The 22,279-nt window shown below is 42.5% G+C and overlaps 1 protein-coding gene across 2 annotated transcripts; it reads right to left on the minus strand.

The window, feature by feature from the left end:
• Positions 1-1,334: 1,334 nt before the first annotated feature.
• myh7ba (myosin, heavy chain 7B, cardiac muscle, beta a) lies at positions 1,335-21,456 on the minus strand. 2 transcript variants are annotated; one of them, XM_037794209.1, is made up of 44 exons: positions 21,343-21,456; positions 20,160-20,325; positions 19,526-19,629; positions 19,297-19,440; positions 18,187-18,343; positions 18,050-18,077; positions 17,664-17,760; positions 17,102-17,125; positions 16,901-16,993; positions 16,724-16,787; positions 16,540-16,638; positions 16,350-16,453; positions 16,128-16,266; positions 15,919-16,037; positions 15,462-15,611; positions 15,068-15,238; positions 14,812-14,991; positions 14,596-14,728; positions 14,435-14,511; positions 14,023-14,110; positions 13,818-13,935; positions 13,589-13,712; positions 11,958-12,094; positions 9,518-9,773; positions 9,184-9,426; positions 8,876-9,052; positions 7,534-7,679; positions 7,356-7,446; positions 6,883-7,272; positions 6,675-6,801; positions 6,467-6,585; positions 6,151-6,347; positions 5,878-6,061; positions 4,949-5,114; positions 4,734-4,858; positions 4,511-4,626; positions 4,207-4,399; positions 3,886-4,089; positions 3,493-3,618; positions 3,170-3,340; positions 2,959-3,063; positions 2,771-2,866; positions 1,698-1,832; positions 1,335-1,453 (listed from the first exon to the last, which is right to left on the minus strand). In XM_037794209.1, exons 2-44 carry the CDS (start codon positions 20,251-20,253, stop codon positions 1,442-1,444), a joined length of 5,823 nt encoding a protein of 1,940 aa, XP_037650137.1. In that variant the 5' UTR covers positions 20,254-20,325; positions 21,343-21,456; the 3' UTR covers positions 1,335-1,441. The 2 variants fall into 2 exon arrangements, with proteins under 2 accessions (XP_037650137.1, XP_037650228.1); XM_037794300.1 differs by lacking the exons at positions 17,664-17,760; positions 19,297-19,440; positions 19,526-19,629; positions 20,160-20,325; positions 21,343-21,456 and having other exon boundaries at positions 18,187-18,273.
• Between the last annotated feature and the right edge of the window lie 823 nt (positions 21,457-22,279).

Here is a 22,279-nt window from a genome sequence, read left to right on the forward strand (position 1 = left end):
TTCCTCCCAGCATGTCATGAGTCATAATAAATGTTTATGTGAATGTATACGGGCATTTTGTACAGATGGCCCCTGATGCCATGAGTTGCTAGTGCTATGCCGCCTTGGGATGCAAACACAAACGTCCTTTACACTTTGAAAAGCCTTTTATTTGCTTTAAAGCTAATTAACCAGAAATGTTTCCTTTTGTTTTCTAGCTTTCATTCAGCATGTCTTACAGTAAATCTCTTGATGGCTGTGCACATACTTTGAATTAGTTCATCTTTTTGTGCTCTGCGGTGATACACTTTACTAAGTGCTTCTCTCTTACAAAATTCTCAGTTTTCTTTGCTGGATGCCCGAGATTAATTGTTATGGTTAACAAGATGTGATTTGACACACAGGGTACTTCTGCAGTGATCGTATGTTATTGATCCAAATCTCCTCTTTTATCACTCCAGTCATCCACTGTGGAAGTCATTGAGGCTGTTGGTAGAAAATACATGAATGTTGTGAGCGCTCTTCTGGAGCAACTATATAAACAATCTCTGAACTTCTGTAGCTTTGTGATCTGACTTTCAGAGCGAGTGATCCCCCTCCGTATGATGCACAAGAGAACCGGTTCTCAACACTTAATGCTGTATGTGGTGTGATGCTCCTAGTAGGCCTTAGATTTCATTCATTAGTTTGTATAGAAAATGGTGAAATGTTAAACCCCTATGGCCAAGAACATGCTGCACAGTGTTAAACGTAACACTATTTGGTTTTTATTTTGGATTTCTGATGCTTTGACTTTATTACCTGGAGATTCGTGTGATGTTTGGCATGAGGAGGATGACACATTTTGCATCCTTAACTCACAAAACTCAGACCATGTGGTGCTTTTTTGATCAAATATGATTGTGTCTCACCTCACCATGATTGAAAGCATCTACAGTGTTTGTTGAAAGGAAGGACCTTTAAGATATGGATAATATTCATGGTGTAAAATCTAAATCATTAATTCATTTTAGATAACAACCCATGCTTTTTTTTTTCATGTGTGTTAGCATTGAATAAGGCATAAAATCTCACACGGTTGTGTTTAAAATCCACCTCTGCACACTCCAGTCTTAATCTCTTTCTAACCCTGTTTGACCATCAAACAAACAGAGAAATGTTTTATTTTCACATTCTACTATAACTACTTCTGTAACCAACTTTCACCCACATGCTCCTCCTCTAATGCTGGTATTCATTTTCCTTATTTAACGGCTGTTTGTCAAATTAATAATATAATAAATTCTTCTTTAGACCTTCTTTGTGGGATTTCTATCTTTATCACATAATTTACACCGAAAGAAAAAACAGTCACATTTAATGTAAATATTTGAAGTCTTTATTTGGGTGCGTCGTCACAGTCGAGCACAGCTGTTGCAGCTGGCTGGCTGTGATATGTTTGGACCCGGCGTTCAGCCTCACATCACTCAGCATGCTGAAATACACAAGACAGGGGTGTTTATTAGCAACCACATACACAGCGACACAGAGTACCTCATGACCGCACCAGAGATCACATGAGAGCGCTGTGTGAGGTCATCTTCAACAGAGGATTACATCCAGTCTCTTCTGAGATTAGTTCTTGTTATGAAGCCTGCGGGCTAATTTTAATAAATGCTTCTAAAGGTCATACAATTCGGGCCGCATACTGGAATATGAAATGTATTTAGTTTACTAGCCTTGCTGCCCTGGTCACGGGTGCGGACCCGCAGCTTGTTGGCCTGCGATTCGGCCATATCAGCCCTCTCCTCTGCATCATCAAGCTCATGCTGGAGCTTCCTGGACTTGGAGAGGTTGGTGTTTGACTGCTCCTCCTGCAGAGAGGGGAGGAAACCCATTTAGTATATGTAGTATACGCATGAAATAGGCGTTATCAGTCACATATAAGCCCCTTAGATGTGGGTCATTAGGGGCCTGCTACACCTACTACAGTGAGAAAATGAAACTTAAAAGCAACACGTTCCACATGTTGTAAAACTGAATGAAACGTCACGTTTTGAACACAAACAAAAAGGCTTCTTTAGGTTTAGGCAACAAAACTACAACTTCTTTAGGTTTAGGCAACAAAACTACAACTTCTTTAGGTTTAGGCAATACAACTACAACTTCTTTAGGTTTAGGCAAAAAAAACCCAGTTCAGTTTACGGGAAAACATAGTGTTTTGGGTTAAAATATCTATGAACACAAAGACAACTACATATTGTTGATTTCACACAGGATGCATACTCCGGTCTCCTCGGTGAAAATTTCCACCCCTTATGGACTTTATGGACTTTATGTTGTGAAAGTGAAACTTAAAAGCAACACTTTCTAACTCGTAAAGCTGAATGAAACGTTATGTTTTGAACACAAAGAAAAAGGCTTCCTTAGGTATAGGCAACAAAGCTACAACTTCTTTAGGTTTAGGCAACAAAAACAGTTAAGTTTGGGGAAAAACATTGTGTTTTGGCTTATGGAGTTTCACAATGTCTACACTACAGCGCCTGATTTACTCTTCTGCTCCTGTCATAATTACTACGGTCGCTAGATGTCGCTGTTGTGTTCTTTTATACCTTCTTTCGGTTATCTACCATGTGAATAGGCGATAAAACCTGCTAGTGAGTGTAGTAGGCCCCTATTGACCCACATCTATGGGGCTTATAGCAACTGATAATGCCTATTTAATGGCCTGACAACAGGCTAATCAGCTGTTACAGTGAACTGAAGAAGTGCTCAGGTTAATTTATCACTGACAGTATACAATAATACTCACCGCTTCTTCAGCCTGCCTCTTGTAACTCTTCAACTTCGTCTGCAGCTTATCGATGAGGTCCTGCAGGCGGATCAGGTTCTTCTTGTCTTCCTCAGCCTTCACAGAAAGCACAGAGAGCTCTTAAAAACATGCATTCATATTTTACAACCCAGCATGTCTTTATATGTGCAGCCACGCTGGTGGTTTACCTGGTAGGAGAGCTCTTTGATTCTCCTCTCATACTTGCGTACTCCCTTCTGATACTCTTGGCTCTTCTTTTGCTCTACTTCCATTTCGTTCTCCAGTTCTTTGACCTACCAGCAGACCAGAAAATGGTTTTACATTACAAACAAAACCCATTACAAGGATTATCAAGTGGGACGGTGACTACAAAGGCGTTTAATTTGTCTCATCTCTCACCCTGGCCTCCAGCTTCTGGACCTGCTTCTTGCCGCCCTTAAGGGCGATCTGCTCAGCTTCGTCCAGACGCATCTGCAGATCCTTTACGGTCTGCTCCATGTTCTTCTTCATCCTCTCCAGATGGGCGCTAGTGTCCTGTTCCTTTTTCAGCTCCTCTGCCATCATGGCTGCCTGCAAGAAGAGATCAAATTACAGAATATTACAAACAGTGAAGAAGGTCGACAAGATCACTCTCAAACCCCCTGTAGATCGATTTTTGAGTTATTCTGTAGTTTAAATGTCTTATATCATGCACTTTATATTAAGTTTATTCCAGATCTTACATCAGTGATGGCCTTTTTGGCCTTCTCCTCTGCATTGCGGCACTCCTGCACAGCGTCATCCACCTCGTTTGACAGCATGGACAGATCGTTCTCCAGCTTCTTCTTGTGGTTGATCAGTCCAGTGTTCTGCAGCAAAACAGTATTATATAAGGATTAAAATGTCAGTTTATCTGGTTTTCAATAGAGTGCTCCAGGGATGACGTATTTTTGTAGGCCAACCAGGAAGTTAGCATCGCTCTGGGTTCTCTCGACAAAAAGCCAATGGGATTGTTCCATTCCTCTTTCATGCCTATCTACTGAAACTAAGTGACCATCATTTGATAAGCTCTTTATTTATGTGAAATCTATTTGACGTGACTGAGCTGCACGGTGGTTTTAAATGCTTCTTCCTACCTGAGAGTGCAACAGGTTGACTCTCTCGGTGGCCTCCAGCAGCTCGTGTTCAGCTAACTTGCGTGCACGGTCATTCTGCTCCAGCAGAGCCCTCAGCTCCTCCACCTCAGCAGCCAGCAGGTTGTTGCGGCGCTCCGTAACCGCCACCTGCTCCTTCAGCTCCTCGTTCCGGTGAGCAGTCTCATCCAGCTCCATCTGAATGTCCTGGAGTCACAGATCGTGTACAAGCAAAAGGTCTCAGTGGATGGAATTTGTTCCATGTGCTAACAATGAATCCAACACATCAGGTAAGTTCATCAACCGGCTGCTAGTTGGACTCACCTTGATCTGAACCTGCAGGTTTCTCAGGAGTTTCTGGGACTCTGACGCCAGCCTGTTGGCATGGTTCAGCTGCACCTCCATCTCATTCAGGTCGCCCTCCATCTTCTTCCTCAGGCGCACCGCCTCGTTGCGAGACTTGGCCTCGGCATCCAAGTTGGCCTGCATGGACTCCAGTGTTCTCTGGTGGTTACGGCTACGAGTAGAAAGGGCATCATGGAGAGAAAATAGTTAGTCAAGAGTAGTCGATGGGATAGAATCAGATCTGCTATAAAGAAGGATGAAAAGAGTAATCAATGGGTCTCACCGAAGGTTGTCAATTTCCTCATCCTTCTCCGCCAGCTTCCTGTCAACGTCAGACTTGATCTGGTTGAGCTCCAGCTGGATGCGAAGGGTTTTGCTTTCCTCGTGCTCCAGAGCGCCCTGAGATGGACAGAAACAAAATGCTTGAAGATATTCTGTAGGTCACCTCTGTCAACAAAATATCCCAGAGCACAAAAATGAGGATGTGAGCTCAGCAAACTGCTTACTTCAGCTTCCTCCAGGGCAGCTTGAATCTCGGTTTTCTCCATGTCCAGACCCTTCTTCAATTTCTCCAGCTCATGGATGGTCTTCGATCCCTGACTGATTTGATCCGTCAGGTCAGAAATCTCCTCTGGGAGAGTAGAGATAGAATATGTTTATATCTTATATAAAGTCAAGGTAAAAGTAAGTATTCATAATTATGAGATACAACGACAGGTACCTTGGAGGTTCTTGTTCTCCCTCTTGAGGGCCTCCAGATGATCCAGGGTCTCCTCATAGCTGTTCTTCAGTTTAAAGAGCTCCGTGCTCAGGGCACGAGCCTCTTTTTGAGAGGTCTCCAGCTCCATCTGGCACTCTTCATACTTCTGTTTCCACTCAGACAACACCTGGAGGAAACCGGAGCCGTGTTTCCATTCAATTGTCAAGCAAAAAGAGAAATGCGAATTAGGTGGAGCGAATAATCTTGGCTACAGCGTAGTTTGGTCAGAAGTTGGCGCTATAGGCTACGTATGGCTGTAATCCGCCAGTAAACAGGGTAGAAGAAGTAGAGGTTGCGAACTGGAAACAAAACAAGTCGGCTTGGCCATCTAACCCATGTACGAGAGAAAAATGGAGAGGTCTTTAGGAATTTGTTTCAATTGTGCAAGTTTTAATTGTTCTTTCATGTCAGCTAGTAGTGGCCATGTTGTCCGGAGACAAAGACAAGCATTCGCAAGCTATGGGAATATCTGAGAAGATGCCAACATCTGCTGAACAGTCATGTGAGTTACATGTTTGCTATGTCAGAACCTATTCAGCAAAGGTGTTTCCATAATCCATTTAGTGCATCAACCCTTTTTTGACAAAGGCAAAAACTACCTCAAGCGAACATGACAACTTTTTTTTTTCGCAATTGAGGAAGTTTTATCGAATTTTGCATTTTCCATACAGCTTTTCTAATGCGATTTTTCAAAATGCTGCTAATAAGACACATTTTGCAGTAGAGCAAAAGTCATGAGTTGGATTTGTTGTACATGGCGCCAGAACGCAATCCTCACTAGTCACCAGGTAATAAGACAGATGCACAAATGAACAATTATTCCTCATGGTGGTTTCCCTTAAGGACAGAAAAAACAATCCTCTGTAATAGTTGCCATCATCCGCTAATACCTTGTCAAAGTTGCGCTGCTTCTTGTCCAGGGCAGCAGCTGCAGCGTTGGCGCGCTCCAGATCAATGACGAGGTCCTCGATCTCTGTCTGGAGCCGATGTTTAGTCTTCTCCAGAGACGAGCACTTGGCGTTGGAAGCCTCCACCGACTCTTCAGCGTCCTGCAGACGCGTGACCAGCTTCTTCCTAAAGAGAGGCACAAACACATTTGGCGCTCATGCATTCAAACGATCATTGTGTACCATCAGAATACTCCAATTAAAAAACTCGCTCACTTGGCTTCCTCCAGCTCCTCAGTCCTCTGGATGGCGTCAGTTTCATACTTAGTCCTCCACTGAGCCACCTCAGCATTGGCCTTGGACAGACCTCTCTGCATCTCGCCCTTGGCCTCTTGCTCCTCGTCGTACTGCTCTCTCAGAAGGTCGCAGTCGTGGCGAGATGACTGCAGCGCATGGGCCAGGGCGCTCTTAGCCTTAAGAGACCAATCGTGATGGTATAGAGCAGTTAGTCGAAGTGGAGGAATTTCTGCAGAGGTAGCTACCAGTTTTGCAAAATAACCACCACTGACTGATGCAGTGATATGGAGCTGACCTTATTCTCCTCTTCCAGCTGTTTCTTGAGCTCCTCGACACTCTGGCTGAAGGAGGTTTTGGCACGCTGGAGCTGGGAGACCATGGATTCACGCTCTTCAAGCTTCCTGCCCACCTCAGCTACACGGAGGAGAAAAAAGGCCCCTGTGTTACTAACCGGTGTGTGAAATCTGTTTGTGAGATTTATGATAAAATGAAAAGCTTCTTACCACTCTCAGCCAGAGCACGGGCTTTCTGGGTGTTGGTGTCGTTGAGCTGCCTCTGGAGCTCTTCGACCTTGGCTTTAGCTTCGTTCATCTGGTCTTCATACAGGCGACACATCTTCTCTGAAGTGGCCTGCAGACAACAGAGTTGATCTAGTTTGGTCCCATACTACTTTAAACCTTTCAGTGTGTCTATCCTCTTTTTTCTATCTACCTTGCCCTTGGAGAGCGTCTCCACAGTAGAGGCCAGATCATCGACCTCCATCTTGGCCTCGCACCTCTCCTTCTCCAGCTTCTGCTTGACTCTCTGCAGGCTGTCGATCTGCTCGCTCAGCTCCGCGACGCTGTCTGCGTGCTTCTTCCGCAGGGTCGCCGTCGTGGCCTCGTGGTGCAGCATGGCTTCCTCCAGGTCTCGACGCAGCTTCAGAAAATCCGACTCTCTCTTCTTGTTCATCTCGATCTGGGCCGAGGTGGCCCCGCCGGCCTCCTCGAGGCGCTCGCTCAGCTCTTCCAGCTCACGAGCCACATCGCCACGCTGCTTCTCCACCTTGGCCCTGCAGGCCCGGTCGGCCTCCAGCTCCTCCTCCAGCTCCTCTGTTCGAGCCTGGAGGAAAGCAATGGTCAGTTATTTTTTCAAAATCGTGTTTGCATATCTGCTCTATTAAAGGTGAAGAGACTAGTTTCCACCTGTAGCTCCTTTATCTTCTTCTGGAGCTGATTGACCAAGGATTGCTCGTCTTCAATCCTTGAGCTGATCGCGTTCATTTCAAAGTCTTTCCTGGTAGAAAATATTTGGGAATCATTGTTAATCATTACTTCTTAATAGCAAGATCATGTTTTTCTGTGAATATATGAAAACTCTCACTTTTTCAGCCTCTCTTCGAGTTGCTGCTTGTCGTTCTCCAAGTCCATCACCGACTCCAAGGAGAGTTTCAGATCTCCCTCCAGCTTACGTCTGATCCGTTCCAGGTCCATACGCAGCTTCTTCTCTTGTTCTAGTGATCCCTCCAGCTGATTCACAGTAGGAGAGTTGAAAAATGTTACATATTATATATATGATGATGATGACCACCTGTGCTTATTTTAGGCCAGTGGTTCCCAACCTGGGGTCCGGGCCCCCCTTAAAGGGGCGCCAAAGATCACAGAGGGTGCGCCAGAATTTGTCTGCTCTGAGGTTGTCAAAATTGGATTTGCTCATGTATAACTAAAAATCATAATAACACATTTACCGAATACTTTATACCAGGGCTGTCAAAGGTAATGTGATAATAATGCATTAACGCAACTTGCGATTTGTAGGTTGTAGCGGGCTCAGTTTTAAAGCTAGAGTGAAGATACTGGTATCATATGAAACTACAAAACCTAAAGAATCCATTGGTATCAACCATGTAATTATATGGCCATTTTCAAATGGTTCCCTTGACCTCAGACCTCAAGATATGTGACTGAAAATGGGTTCTATGGGTACCCACGAGTGTCCCCTTTATGGACATGTCTACTTTATGATAATCACATGCAGTTTGGGGCAAGTCATAGTCAAGTCAGCACACTGACACACTGACAGCTGTTGCTGCCTGTTGGGCTTCATTTTGCAGGCTTCAAATGCAGTACCTGTGAGGGTTTCTGGACAATATTTGTCATTGTTTTGAGTTGTTGATTGATTTCTAGTAATAATATACATACGTTTGCATAAAGCAGCATGTTTGTCCACTCCCATGTTGATAAGTATTAAATACTTGACAAATCTCCCTTTTGGGTGCATTCTGAACGGATAAAAAAATTTGTTATAAATTTGCGATTAATCGCGATTGAATATTTTAATCGATTGACCGCCCTAGTTTCAATCCATATTTGTTGGTGTTTAGCCTTTCAGAAACAACATTTTCAATGCAGTCAAAAAAACTATTTGCTCTCCTGCTTGATGCACCTGTGTTAACTGGGCGTTTTAGCCATAAATTACATTTATTTAACCACAATACCAAAAAAATCTATTTTGGCTCTAACACTATTATAGTAAATTAATTAAGTCGTGACAAAAAAAAATCATATTATGTATCTGCACTCACTTGGCAAATCCGTCAAGATGTCACTTTATTTATGTTGACGTGATTAACGAGTTTTATTTATTATAGAAAGTTGGGCATAAGTAGGGGGACTTTAGGGAAAATAGTTTGGGAACCACTGTTTTATGTGATAAATACACTCACATCATCGACTTGTTGCTCCAGCTTCGCCTTGGCTTTGGTCAGAGTGTTGACTTTGTCTTCCTCCGCCTGCAGGTCGTCCAGAGTCTGCTGGTGAGCTTCCTGAAGAGCTTTCTTCTCTTTGGTCAACTTCAGGATGGTTTCATCCAGAACTGACATTTCCTCAATCAGGTTCTTCACCTGCGAGTCAGAAGAAGAAAATATTTTAACACATATATTTTTTTATTTCCCCCTCAATCCTACTGAATGTGCCGTGGATCTTTCTGTTGCCTCTTAGCGCCCTCTGGAGGCAGCTCACTCTGTTTCCTCACCTTGTTCTCAGTGGCATGTTTCTCCTTTTCCACTTTAGCCAGAGTGATCTCCAGATCGTCGATGTCTCTCTTCAGCTCAGCGCACTCGTCCTCCAGCTTGCGCTTCTTGGCGAGCAGATTAGAGCTCATCTCCTCCTCGTCCTCCAGCCTCTCCATGAGTTCTTTCAGTTTGGCCTCCAGCTGGATCTTAGTTTTGATGAGCAGCTCACAGCGGTCCTCGGCATCTGCAAGATTGTCCTGCTCCTACAGGAGGGAAAGAATATGCGTTCAGTGCATTCACACTGTTTTCTCCAAAAGCTGAATGTGTGAATACACGATGATGAGAGCCACTTACTGCCTGCAGCTGTAGAGAGAGATCGTTCTTCTCTTGGACCAGGCTGACCTGCCTCTCCTCCAGCTCTTTGCGCTTGAGCTCAGATTTTTCCAGAGCCTCCTTCAGCTTGGCCAACTCGTCATTCAGAGCGGCCAGCTCTTTCTCGGTGGCGGCGCTTTTCAGCAGAGGCTTGATTTTGAAGAAGAGCTTCATCCAGGGCCAGTGCTTGACGGCGTTGAAGGCCCGGATGTTCCACTGGATGATCATCAGAGCCTCCCTGAAAGCAAGACGAAGAGTGAGGATTTTTCAAACACTAAAATGTTTCTTGTCAGGATAAAAACAAAAATGTCACAGAGACCAGTGATTCCCAATCAGGTATAGTTCTGCTCCAAGGGATACTTGGGATACTCTTACTGTTTGACACACGAATTTCCCTCTGGGGATTAATAAAGGTTCATCTTATCTTATCTTATCTTATTTTATCCTATCTTACTTCTGCAATTACCAGGGGGTATGTGGAAATATTAAGGAGTAGCTCCAATAAATAATAATAAAAGGATTTGATTGAAGTATATATATTGAGTCAGCTGAAACACTTGAACACCGCAGTCTGGTATTGAGAGCGTGTGAAAAGTAGTTAACAAGCGAGCAGAAAGGTCTAAATGGTTAACTAAACGTACTGGATAAATGGTTTAAAATAGCTAAAAGTAATAAATAAACAGTTGAAATCTAAAAAATATTATATATAAAAACATTTAAATAAAAAATAACGGATAAATAGTTGAACTAGTTATTATTATTAATAATAATAATAACTAGTTCAACTATTTATCCGTTATTTTTTTTTATATATATATATAATATTTTATATATAATAATATTATTATTATTATTATTATTATTATTATTATTATTATTATTATTATTAATAATAATAATAATAATAATAATAATAATAATGAATTAAATGTATATAACACTCTTTAAAGTACAGCGAAATCTCAAAGTGCTTCACATAAAGGGTAAAACTATCATAATAGAATGTTAAAACAATTTAAACCAAAAGAAGAAAAACATGCGTTAAAATAGGATAAATAAAATCAGAGCCACAGTTAGCTAAAAGCACAGCTTTAAGTAGTTAGCTAATAGATAAACAGTTGAACTAGTAGTTACCTAAAAGTTTGGATAAATGGTTGAAACATGTAGTTTCTGCCTCTAATAGTACAAATGCAAACTCAATTAAACAATCTAAATATTTATAGTTCAATTGTATGGAAAAATATTGTAAAATTTATAATTTATAATGTTAAAATAACTAAATATAAATGCACATATTTGGAGGATGACTGCTGGTGGTATTGATGGTTGAAACCAGTAGAAGTGAAGTTCAGATCGAGTTAAGAGAAGAAGGTCAAAAAGATTCATCCTGGAGTTCCCCGTTTATTTATTTAGTTGCTTATTTTGGCACTAATCCCGCTGCTATCACACTCTCTAGTATCTAATCATACACAGTGAGGGATGTGAAATGAAATCATACACCTAACGCTGCTTTTGATGTTTCATGTTGTGACCAAACCGGGTTAGCAGATTGATTTAGTCTCAGCAGAATGGCGTCTCGCAGCCCTAAATATGGACCCGGAGCCTCCCGGTCAAGGACTCGCTGTCAGTGTTTAGAGGGTGAGTTTGAGTGAGCGTGCACACGCCGCGGTGGCTGGGTGGGAGGATGGGAGATGAGTGTGTGTGTGTGTGTGGGGGGGGAGCTGATTGCATTCTTGACATGACTCCATGCCGGGTGCCACTCAAAAGGTGAACGTCTGTGTTTATTTAGAAACTAAAGCCCTGTGTCCAACGGCCGCCTTTAATCCTCCGTCACCCGCCACATATCCCATCAATGCACTCACTTAGAAGTACAGGCGCCGCGGACAAAAGGGGCCAGGGGCCATCGGGCATCCAGGGAGGGGGCCGGGGGGTTGTATTTTTAGGGAGGGCACGAGCAGCTGCCACTTGACACATGTCGCCACCTGGCTCCGAGGACACCGTCAGCATTGTTTAATTTAGAGAGGAGAGAATGGACGGAGACCTGCGAGAGGGGTGTGTGTGTGTGTGTGTGTGTGTGTGATGGGGCCCCTTATTAACAGTAGGGGCCACACACATGCCTGGTAACCATACAAGGGCAAGCACACGCCTCACACACGCCGAGAACACTGCCCTTGCATGCCACACATACTAGAGCGAGGGAGTGAACACTAAGGTATAGTGTATCACAGGCTGAGCGGCTCGCGGCTGATTGTGTTTCTATTGAACCTGTTCAGAAAAGCAACTGTTCGGGGGAGGTCTTTCTTTTTTTCTTTTTTTTTTGGACTTATGTCTTCACCTTCTTGTGAGCTACAGCTTTCCTACATTTTATATTCATTCACGTTCATTAAAAAAAGATTTGGTCGAAATTCTTCGGTCTTCTTACTTCATTATTGAGAACTTGTTAAACTCCCTCCTCATTAATCGGCCTCGGGCGGCGGCCTGCAGCAGCGTCAGGACTTTGGCCAGACGCTCGTCCCTCAGTTCCTCGAGGTGACCCAGCAGGCCGGCCTTGAAGAACACCTGCATGAAGAACAAGATGCCGGGGGGATAAAATGACACAACCATTAAGGATTTGACATCACTATCTTTTTTTTTTTTAAATTAAAAACACCTAACCAAATAAAATAACATAATGAAACCATGAAAACTGAGAATCAATCACAAACATTAAGAGAATATATTTTTAAATTTATTATCATAAGCTCATTAAAAAAAAAAAAAAAAACCTTCACACTTTCCAGTTTTTAAATAATTTTAAATTTTGCTTTTTTTCGCTGATTATTTTGCTATTCATAGCTCATAAGAACGCCGTTCTTTCTTTTGGCGTGTCATTAGTACACCATGTAGTCTGTACTGGCTGCGGTGCAATGGTGTAATGTAAAAAGTAATAATACTTCATTACAGTACTTAAGAATTTTTTGGGAGTACTTTACTTGAGTTTTTTATACAACTACATTTCCTAAATTAAATGTGTACTTTTCCTCTGATACATTTCCCCTAAGCATCTTCGTCACTCGTTAGCGAGCAGGTTTGGTGAATCAGTGGTCCGAGCTCACAAGTTAGATCAGTCACGTGATGGACAAGTGCCAACAAAGTACTCTAAAAGACATAGTTAAGTTTTGATTTCCGCTCAAGTCCAGGCAGACTGCGTGTCAGATCGCGCTACATGCGACTACGAGGGAAGGAAAAAATGGATTTTGTTCTTTAAATCCTTTAAATTGTGAAGACCTTTGACTTTGTTTTGTGTAATGTTGCCTCCATTTTTAAGGTGGTGTACATGTTAAGAGGAATCAACTTCTAAAATCTAAAAATTCTGAGTTGCTTACTTTTTTATTAACAGCATTTACTTGTACTTTTACTTTCAATACTTAAGTACATTTAATATCAGAATATTCTTTTGATAATTAGCACAGAAAATATCAGATACTTTAAGACTTTTACTCAAGTAATATTCTAATATGTGACTTTAATTTCTACTAAAGTCATTTTCTGGTTAGATATGTACTTTTACTCAAATGTGGCTTTCAGGTACTTCTTCCACCACTGTTGCAATATAAATGCATCCGCGTGATTATGCTACTCTCAGAGCTAGCGACGGAGAATAAAAAGGGAGAAAGACTGCTTACTGTGGGTGGGAGAGGAGGTGGATGGGTCCAACAAACACAGGACTTTCAACCAGGAGACCGTTGTTTTGTTTTGTAAGTTATGTTTGTGACGTGTTTTTTAATGACGTGTGTGAAATGTTTTCCATACTGATGTTACGTTGTTTCCGTATGTATTTTACTTAGTTTCTGTACTTATTTTAAGGCCAACCATGACGTTTTTCCTAAACCTAACTAAGTGGTTTTGTTGCCCCCTGCTGGTAGTCTACTGCACCTTCTTATATGTGTGTAATTTTCACGCCTCGGTGAGGCAAAGCGTGACTCTGACGCTCTATCCTCTTGTGGACAGGCGGGTCTGTTACACGCTTTGGCGTGATACCGGGTTGGCTTTACACAACCTGCTACTTCCTACCTTTGTGTGGCCAAATCTGTACTGCTGGTGGTCGATATCCAGGGAGGCCAGCAGCCTCTCTGAAGCTTTCCTGCTGTCCACGAACGTATCTTCTGGGATGGCGTGTGGTTGCAGGATGCGGTAGCTGAATGAATTAAAAAAAGAAGTGTGTTTTAGGACAGATTATCGCTGCGTCTCAGAGTCCACGCCATGATATTTAAAAGTGATCATCCGTGAGTGTCATCCGTACCGCTGTTTGAATTCAGCGTAGAGGATGCGGTTGGGAAAACCTTTTCTGCAAATCCTGATGCCTTCCAGCACGCCGTTGCAGCGCAGCTGGTGCAGCACCATGAACGCGTCCATGATCCCTGCGCAGAACAAGTTTCAAACATGAGCCTATAGAAGTCACATTTGTTTAGCTCTTGATGATATGCGATGAGTGTGCCCTGTGTTACCTGGAGTCTTGGTCTCATTAGGGATGATGCAGCGGACAAAGTGAGGCTGGGTGCTGCGGAGGTTGGTCATCAGCTTGTTCAGGTTTTCCTGTAGGAGAGGAGAAACATCGCAAGTTAAATGAGTAAATAATAAAACCTTGACTATTCCAACAAAACAAAATAGTCATGTAAAATGTTTTATTCTGCAGGACTTTGTGTTCCTCAGACGTCAAGTCCTTGATGTAAAGGAGAGAGGAGCCAGCACAGACTTAAAGTGATGTTCATGTGATCATTGCCCTAAACATCACTGCAAGTCTTAACTGCCTCCGTCCCAGATGTCCAATGACGCCCACAATTTCTGGCGCCACACAAAACATTGAATGGAATAACATCTGTCATGCATTCATGTGCATCAGTAAGGTGTCAGTCTCACCTTGTGAAGCTGAGACACGGTCTGGAAAGAGGCCGCCTTCTTCCTCTTTTCCTTGGTGCCGGCCTTATGCTCAGTCACTGCGAGGTAATTAGCAGAGTCATTAATTTGCCCTCCTCAAGGTGTCCCCCTATTGTCTTCTGTCAGAGTCCTGTTTAAGGTACCTGTGTCTGAGGCGATATAATTCTCGTACAGAGAAGCTAGTAGCTTGTTGGCGGACTTCCGGAAAACCCCCACCACCGTCTCGTTCAGTGGGTCTTTATTTTTGTCCAGCCAGCCAATAATGTTATACGGTACCTGTAAAACAGCAAGGACACCCATATTATTGAGTTGTGTATGTGAAAATGAATGTTGTAAGACTTCAGTGAGATCACACTTACCACTCCGGCGTAGTGCATCAGCTCAAAATGGGCCTCGTACTTGCGCTTCTTATCCGGCCGCGGCTTTTGGAAGTTAGGCGACTTGCCGATGTGATTATCATACATCTTGGCTTTAAAGCTTAAGTCTGTGGCCTTCGGGAACATGCACTCCTCTTCAAGGATGGACATGATGCCCAGTGGCTGGAGGAAGAGCAGAGTGTCACATATACGTCTCTATGAAACTCATCCTTTATCGCGGATAAAACGCTTTCTTTACCTTCTCGATGAGATCGATGCAAGCTTGAAGGTCCAGCCCGAAGTCGATGAAGACCCAGTCGATGCCCTCCCTCTTGTACTCCTCCTGCTCCAGGATGAACATGTGGTGGTTGAAAAACTGTTGCAGCTTCTCGTTTGTGAAGTTGATGCACAGCTGCTCAAAGCTGTTGAGCTGCGATGAGAGAGGAACAGGTGTTAAGAGGAAAAAACGTTAGAAGTGAACAGCGTGGAAAAACACGCAGCAGTAGGCCTATTCATCACAATCGGAGAGGATGTGGAACAAACAGAGCACTTGTTGAAACCCCAAAAAATGGCCGTAGAAACAGATGGTAAGAGCTCTTAATAAATATTATTTTAATCTCTGAAAAAATAATTGCAGTATTTGATCAACTTACCTCAAAGATCTCAAAGCCGGCAATGTCCAGGACCCCTATGAAGTACTGGCGGGGCAAAGACGTGTACAGGGTGCGGTTGATGCGTCCCACAAGCCATTTGAACATGCGGTCATACGTGGCTTTGGCCAGAGCGCCGACGGCGTAGTTAACCTACAGCACCCACACACACACACACACAGGAGGAATACAGCTGTCATTCACATGAATAGCCTCTGTTGCCTAGATACCAGATTGCAGTGTGTGTGGAGTGGCGAGCGTATTGATCGACTGAGGATTAAGAAGCCGTCCCTCATCAGCATACTAGTCGTCCTGCAGAATCAAGTGAAGCTGATTTTTTCTACCCTGTAAAGTACATTTCGTTCCACAGTTCTGCTTTTATATGTTCGATATGTTGTGCCTCATTTTCCCACTTCATATTACAGAAAATAATGAAATGTCAGACGTTGCATCTCCTCACCTGTTCGACGTTCTGTCCCTTCACCACATACTCGTTCCCCACCTTCACCCTCGGGTGCAGGAGGCCCTTGATGAGGTCAGCTGAACTGACGCCCATCAGGTATGAGGCCTTGTCTGCACCTGATGACCAAAAACAGGACACAAACAATCACACACTTGCTTTTATATCAAATTGTTTGTGTGCCAGACGTCTCGTTTGATGGCTCTTACTTTCAGTGCCGTCGGCCTCCGCCTGCTCCTCGCGCTGCCTCAGCTTGAATTTCATGTTGCCGAAGTGCATGATGGCTCCGACTATTTTATAGCAGCCGTACTTCTCATCGACCTGGAAGCCGAGGATGTCCATGGCGTGCTGTAAAGAAGCAAAGGTGAGTAATCTCACACAAATTTCACAAATCTACTCTTTCCACGTGGATAAAAATAAAAAGCTCATACGTCAGTGAGCATCAGCTCCTGTTGGTCGTCCATGTTCTCCACGGTGATCACGCCCTGGGAGCAGAAGTGGTAGTCGTACGGGTTGGAGGACACCAGCAGCATGTCTGGAACAGAGAGTTTACAGGATCACGTCGCAGTCCTGCAAGCAGTACGTAATGAAATATATCTCAGAGCAGCCAGAGTGACTAACCTAACAGTTCAGGTTTCTTCTGCGACATGATCTGGTAGTAGATGTGGTAGCTCCTCTCACCGGGCTGCTGGAATATCACTCTGGATTTTTCCAGAAGATCTGAAGGACAGAAAGGAGAGATGTTTGTAATAGACGTGGAACGAGAAGAGAAAGACACGATGAATACGTTTGACCGTTAACTCACATATATCAACATCAGCCGAGGCTAGTTTGCCAGTATGTCCAAAGTGGATCCGGATGAACTTGCCCTGTTGGAAAAATATCTTTTAAATGCTCCAAAAAACAACCAGCATATAGCAGGATTAAACCAAACCCATTTGAATGTATATACTGTATACTATATACACAGGAGTTTACTCACAAAGCGGGATGAGTTGTCGTTTCTTAGCGTTTTGGCATTACCAAACGCCTCCATGGCCGGGTTCGCCTCAATGATCTGATCCTCCAGAGTCCCCTGGGAAAGAAAATGCCCAGTTACATTATTTTATTTTTTACAATTTACATTTAATTTTGTTAAACATAATGTAGCTGCGTATTTTTTTTTTCTACAGCTTAAACTCACCCCTGTTTTAGTGGCAGGGCCTTGCTGCAAAAGAATAAGGTGAGAAGCCTGTGAGTGTCTTATCATATGAAGCGTGACTGAATGATGCGTTCACAAGCAAAAAGGGAAACATCACAACCAACTGGAAAATTAGATAGTGGTTGTTAAAGCAGTGGTAAAAACCAATGGCCACCTTGTTTTATATGATGAAGTGTGGTGAACGCAGCAGGGGAGAAAAAGGTAGGAAAAATGAACACAGAAAAGTCAAAACTCAAAGCAAAAAAAAAGAAAATTGGGAGCCAAAAAAAAAGAAGAGATGACATGGAAAGGGGAAAAAGAAAAATAGTTAAAAATCAATAAGAAAGAGTAAAGTGGCTGTAAAGGGCAACACATGAGGGTAAAGACTCAGACATGAATGTAATCAGTTCTCACATTGTGAGGAAAATGTATGGACACGGTTTAAAGGGGATACACTGAAGGATTCCTGGGACCAAAAAATTAAAAAATGAGGAAAACAAAAATAAAATACAGCAAAAAAAAAAAGAAGCTGGGAAACAAAAAAATGCTGCCACATCAGCCTTACTCCTTTTTTGGCAGTTGAATCCCCAATTGCTGCCACAATGGCAAAATACTGAATGACACGTTTCGTGTTGACAGTTTTGCCAGCACCGGATTCTCCGCTATAGGAGTGTGAACAAATAACAAAGTGTACAAACAACAGGCAAAAACTGTTCACAAAACTAAAAGGTAAAGGTAGAGTAAATCAAAATAATTGCACTGCATGTTACAAAAACAGAAAAAGACAAAAAAGAAGAATAAATTTCAGTAAAAAAAAAAAAACTTTGAAGGAAAAAATATCTTTAAAGTGACTGTTTGAGGACGCTCTACATGTAGTTACAAGCTCTCTGTTTCTTCTCTAATTTGTGACAAGACAAAGAAATATAATCATTTGAAGCAGTTGAAACTTACGTGATGAGCATGGACTGGTTCTCCCGATCTGAGGAGGAGAAAATGACACAAGGCCTGTAATATACATGACTGAAGAGTGTTTACATTTTTGCACATGTGCTTATGTATGTTGTTATAATATCTTAGTGTGCACTCACTGCGCAGCATGTCATTATAGGCACTGTCTGCGATGGAGTAGATGTGCGGAGGCGCCTCAGAGCGGCGTTTGCCTTTGTAGGCGGCGACCACAGGGGCACTGTAGACGGGCAGCCACTTGTATGGATTCACCGTCACACAGAAGAGCCCGGAGTAGGTCTGAGGAAACAGGACAGGACATGTTTTATTTATTTATTCTTTTGACATACTGTACTATGACTTTTTTTTTATTATTTTTGGACTTTTTATTGGATAGAGCAGCTGAGGAGAGACAGGAAAAGGGTGAAAGAGAGAGGGGACGAAATGCAGCATCGGGACGCTGGTCGGATTCGAACCTCGGGCCGCTGCAGTAAGGACTCGACCTCGGTACATCACCTAAAGCCAAAAAAGGCCAGTTCTGCTACTGATCGGATTCAAACCTCGGGCCACTGTTGTAAGGACTCGACCTCGGTACATCACCTAAAGCCAAAAAAGGCCAGTTCTGCTACTGATCGGATTCAAACCTCGGGCCGCAGCCGTAAGAACTCGACCTCGGTATATCACCTAAAGCCAAAAATGGCCAGTTCTGCTACTGATCGGATTCAAACCTCGGGCCGCTGCCGTAAGAACTCGACCTTGGTACATCACCTAAAGCCAAAAAAGGCCAGTTCTGCTACTGATCGGATTCGGACCTCGGGCCGCTGCCGTAAGAACTCGACCTTGGTACATCACCTAAAGCCAAAAAAGGCCAGTTCTGCTACTGATCGGATTCGGACCTCGGGCCGCTGCCGTAAGAACTCGACCTTGGTACATCACCTAAAGCCAAAAAAGGCCAGTTCTGCTACTGATCGGATTCGGACCTCGGGCCGCTGCCGTAAGAACTCGACCTTGGTACATCACCTAAAGCCAAAAAAGGCCAGTTCTGCTACTGATCGGATTCGGACCTCGGGCCGCTGCCGTAAGAACTCGACCTTGGTACATCACCTAAAGCCAAAAAAGGCCAGTTCTGTTACTGACAGGTTGACATTGCTCCAGTTTGCAGTTGTAATTTAATCTGTATAGTGAAGCCTCTTAAGGGAACATGGAATCATTGGAAAGAGGAAGGAACCACTGGCCCATAATGGGATACTCACATAGATCATCCAGGCAGCGTAGCGTCTGCGCAGGTTGCACAGCACAGACGCCTCGTTGAGGTGTGTCAGCATGGCCATGTCTTCGATCATGTCATACTTAGGAGGGTTCATCTGCTGGATGTCGCAGTCTTTCACGGTCAGGGTCTGAAGGGACGGAAGCAGGTAGACATGAGGAAGGGAAACCATAGTGTTTTCATTCATCAGTGCTTATAGATGAATTATCACTCACCCTCCCATCTTTGGTGTCAACGATGACTTTGTCACCGCTGCGCTCCTTGATCTCAATCTCAATGTACGCTTCTTTCTCATCGGGGATCCAGGCTCGCTTCTTACCTGAGAACAACACAGAGGGGATGCATTGAGATGGAGGATGATGAGAATTATACAAATAGTGGCACAGACTATTAAAAAAATAAAACTGGTTAAAAGAATCATCACAAATAAAAGTTACACAAATTAGTCAATGCGGCAAAAATACTCACCTCAACATCAAGTGTTTCATTGTAGAATTAATTTAAAGTATATAAATTACTTATATAGCACCTTTCAAAAAACAAGTTTACAATAAAATAGTGATAAATTGTAACATTTTCATTACAAAAAAAACAACAGTTCAGTAATATTATTTCATTTGTTTAATAAAGTAAAATGAATACATATTGTTGCCATGTTTCCAGACAGTTTATTCATTCTTTCCCTGAAATGACAGAGAAGAATCTCCCACCATCGGATGATTTTCTGCCTTATTTAAAAACACACATGAATTTAACATTGAATCAAAAACTGAATTAATTTATTACATGAATATTTTTAATGTGATTTGCCCTATAAAGTTTCTTTGAACTCTCCTTATTAAGGCCTACCGTCAAAGGCGATTGTGAGCGCCTTAATCATCTCCATGTCGGATTTGCGTAAAAACTGTGCAGCCTCTCCGAGGTCCGAGAAAGCGAGAGACATGGTGGCAGCTGCTCACCGGCTCCAAAACCAGGAGAGACCAGAGAGACAAGAGGAGGAGGACGAGAGGAAGTCCTTTGGTGAGAAAAAACAAAGCTTTGCGTTAGAGTCACTTCTTCTTCTTTACAGCTTACTTCAGCCTTCCATGGAAACACTGTGCGTAAAGAGCGCAAATCCACTATCACCAAGTGAGAATAAAAACATAGAAACCTACAGGCGTTAACTGACACGTGCCAGCAAATGTAAACAGTCTCACTAAACTGATTTAACTTAAAATTATGACTCTAAAATACGCTTTAAAGTGCAGCCAACCTGTGCGTAAAATGCGCAACCTACCCAAATAAAAGGCACCAAAGTTCTCCAAGCAAAAAGGTAAAAACATCACAACCAACTGGAAAATTAGATAGTGGTTGTTAAAGCTGTGGTAAAAACCAATGGCTACCATGTTTTATATAATGAAGTGTGGTGAACGCAGCAGGGGAGAAAAAGGTAGGAAAATTAACACAGAGAAGTCAAAACTTAAAGCAAAAGGAAAGAAAATTTGGAGCCAAAAAAAAGAAGCGATGACATGGAACACTACTTCTTTACAGCTGTTTAGTTACTTCAGCCTTCCATGGAAACACTGTGCGTAAAGAGCGCAAACACTGTTCGTAAAGAGCGCAAACACTGTGCGTAAAGAGTGCAAACACTGTGCGTAAAGAGCGCAAATCCACTACCACCAAGTGAGAAAAGTTCTCCAACTGACCTCAGGACGATCACAACGAAATAACAGGTAGGAAAAATGAACACAGAGAAGTCAAAACTCAAAGCAAAAGGAAAGAAAATTTGGAGCCCAAAAAAAAAGAAGAGATGACATGGAACACTACTTCTTTACAGCTGTTTAGTTACATCAGCCTTCCATGAGAAACACTGTGCGTAAAGAGCGCAAATCCACTATCACCAAGTGAGAATAAAAATAAAGAAACCTACAGGCATTAACTAACACGTGCCAGCAGATGTAAACAGTCTCACTAAACTGATTGAACTTAAAATAATGACTCTAAAAGAAGCTTTAAAGTGCAGCCAACTCGTGCGTAAAAATGTGCAACCTACCCAAACAAAAAGTTCTCCAACTGACCTCAGGACGACCACAACGAAATGACAGCGTGCTGAGATGTTGCCTTCCTTTATACTGTGTCTCTCAAGGTCACGGTCAGTGGACATTTGTCCCTTCATTAGCATATGCCACCTCCTCCCACGCCTATTGGTGCTTGAGCGCCTGTCTCAATTGACACAAAAGGAAAGCTACGTTTTTGTCATTGCTGCTAAACCCAAGCCGGCTATTTTTGTATCCCAGTTATTTTATGCACTGTACACACTGCTGAGGGAGTGGGAGAGAGTTGGAGCATCACTGGAGGGGGGGAATTTATTCACTCTGTAGGTTTTGAAGGGCATGTGCATCATGAATGAATGAAAGACTTTATTTCAAACATAAAATAAATAAAAACAGATACAAAATAATAACAAACAAAACAAGAGCAATAGTGTCTGAAAAGGAGTAGGTAGAAGTAAAACGTATATTTTCCTACCCCTTTATCACTTCTCCTCTAATAACTCATATATCATAGAATGATAATATAATATAATATATAAACTGATTTATTTACATCCCAAATTAAATATATGAACAGCAACCCAACTCTAACTCTGTATCCACTTTTAAAACACTTTTAAAAACACATTTTTTTTAGGAAAGCATTCCTATAAGTAGAAGGGTATAAATATATGTATGTACACATTTATACACATTTTGTATATATATACTGTATATTTGTTTTATGAACTTGTCCTACCATTTTACCACTTCTATTATTATTGATATGTTATGTGATGTTCTGTTTTAGCAGTTACCATATTTGGTTTACTCCATCTGCTTTTATTGTCTGATGTTCTGTTTTAACCATATCCTTTAATCTCAATTGACACAAAAGGAAAGCTACGTTTTTTTCATTGCTGCTAAGCCCAAGCCGGCTATTTTTGTATCCCAGTT

The sequence above is a fragment of the Sebastes umbrosus genome, chromosome 1, assembly GCF_015220745.1.
Source record: "Sebastes umbrosus isolate fSebUmb1 chromosome 1, fSebUmb1.pri, whole genome shotgun sequence".
NCBI lineage: Eukaryota > Metazoa > Chordata > Actinopteri > Perciformes > Sebastidae > Sebastes > Sebastes umbrosus.

Bases quoted from the DNA above. Each gene is read 5' to 3' on its own strand.
- myh7ba (XM_037794209.1), bottom strand. From the start codon at position 20,253: ATGTCTCTCGCTTTCTCGGACCTCGGAGAGGCTGCACAGTTTTTACGC. The intron at 16,994-17,101 runs GTGAGTTTAAGC...TTTCTTTCCCAG, and splicing joins GCCCTGCCACTAAAACAGGG to GGGACTCTGGAGGATCAGAT. The intron at 3,341-3,492 runs GTAAGATCTGGA...CTCTTCTTGCAG, and splicing joins CCAAAAAGGCCATCACTGAT to GCAGCCATGATGGCAGAGGA.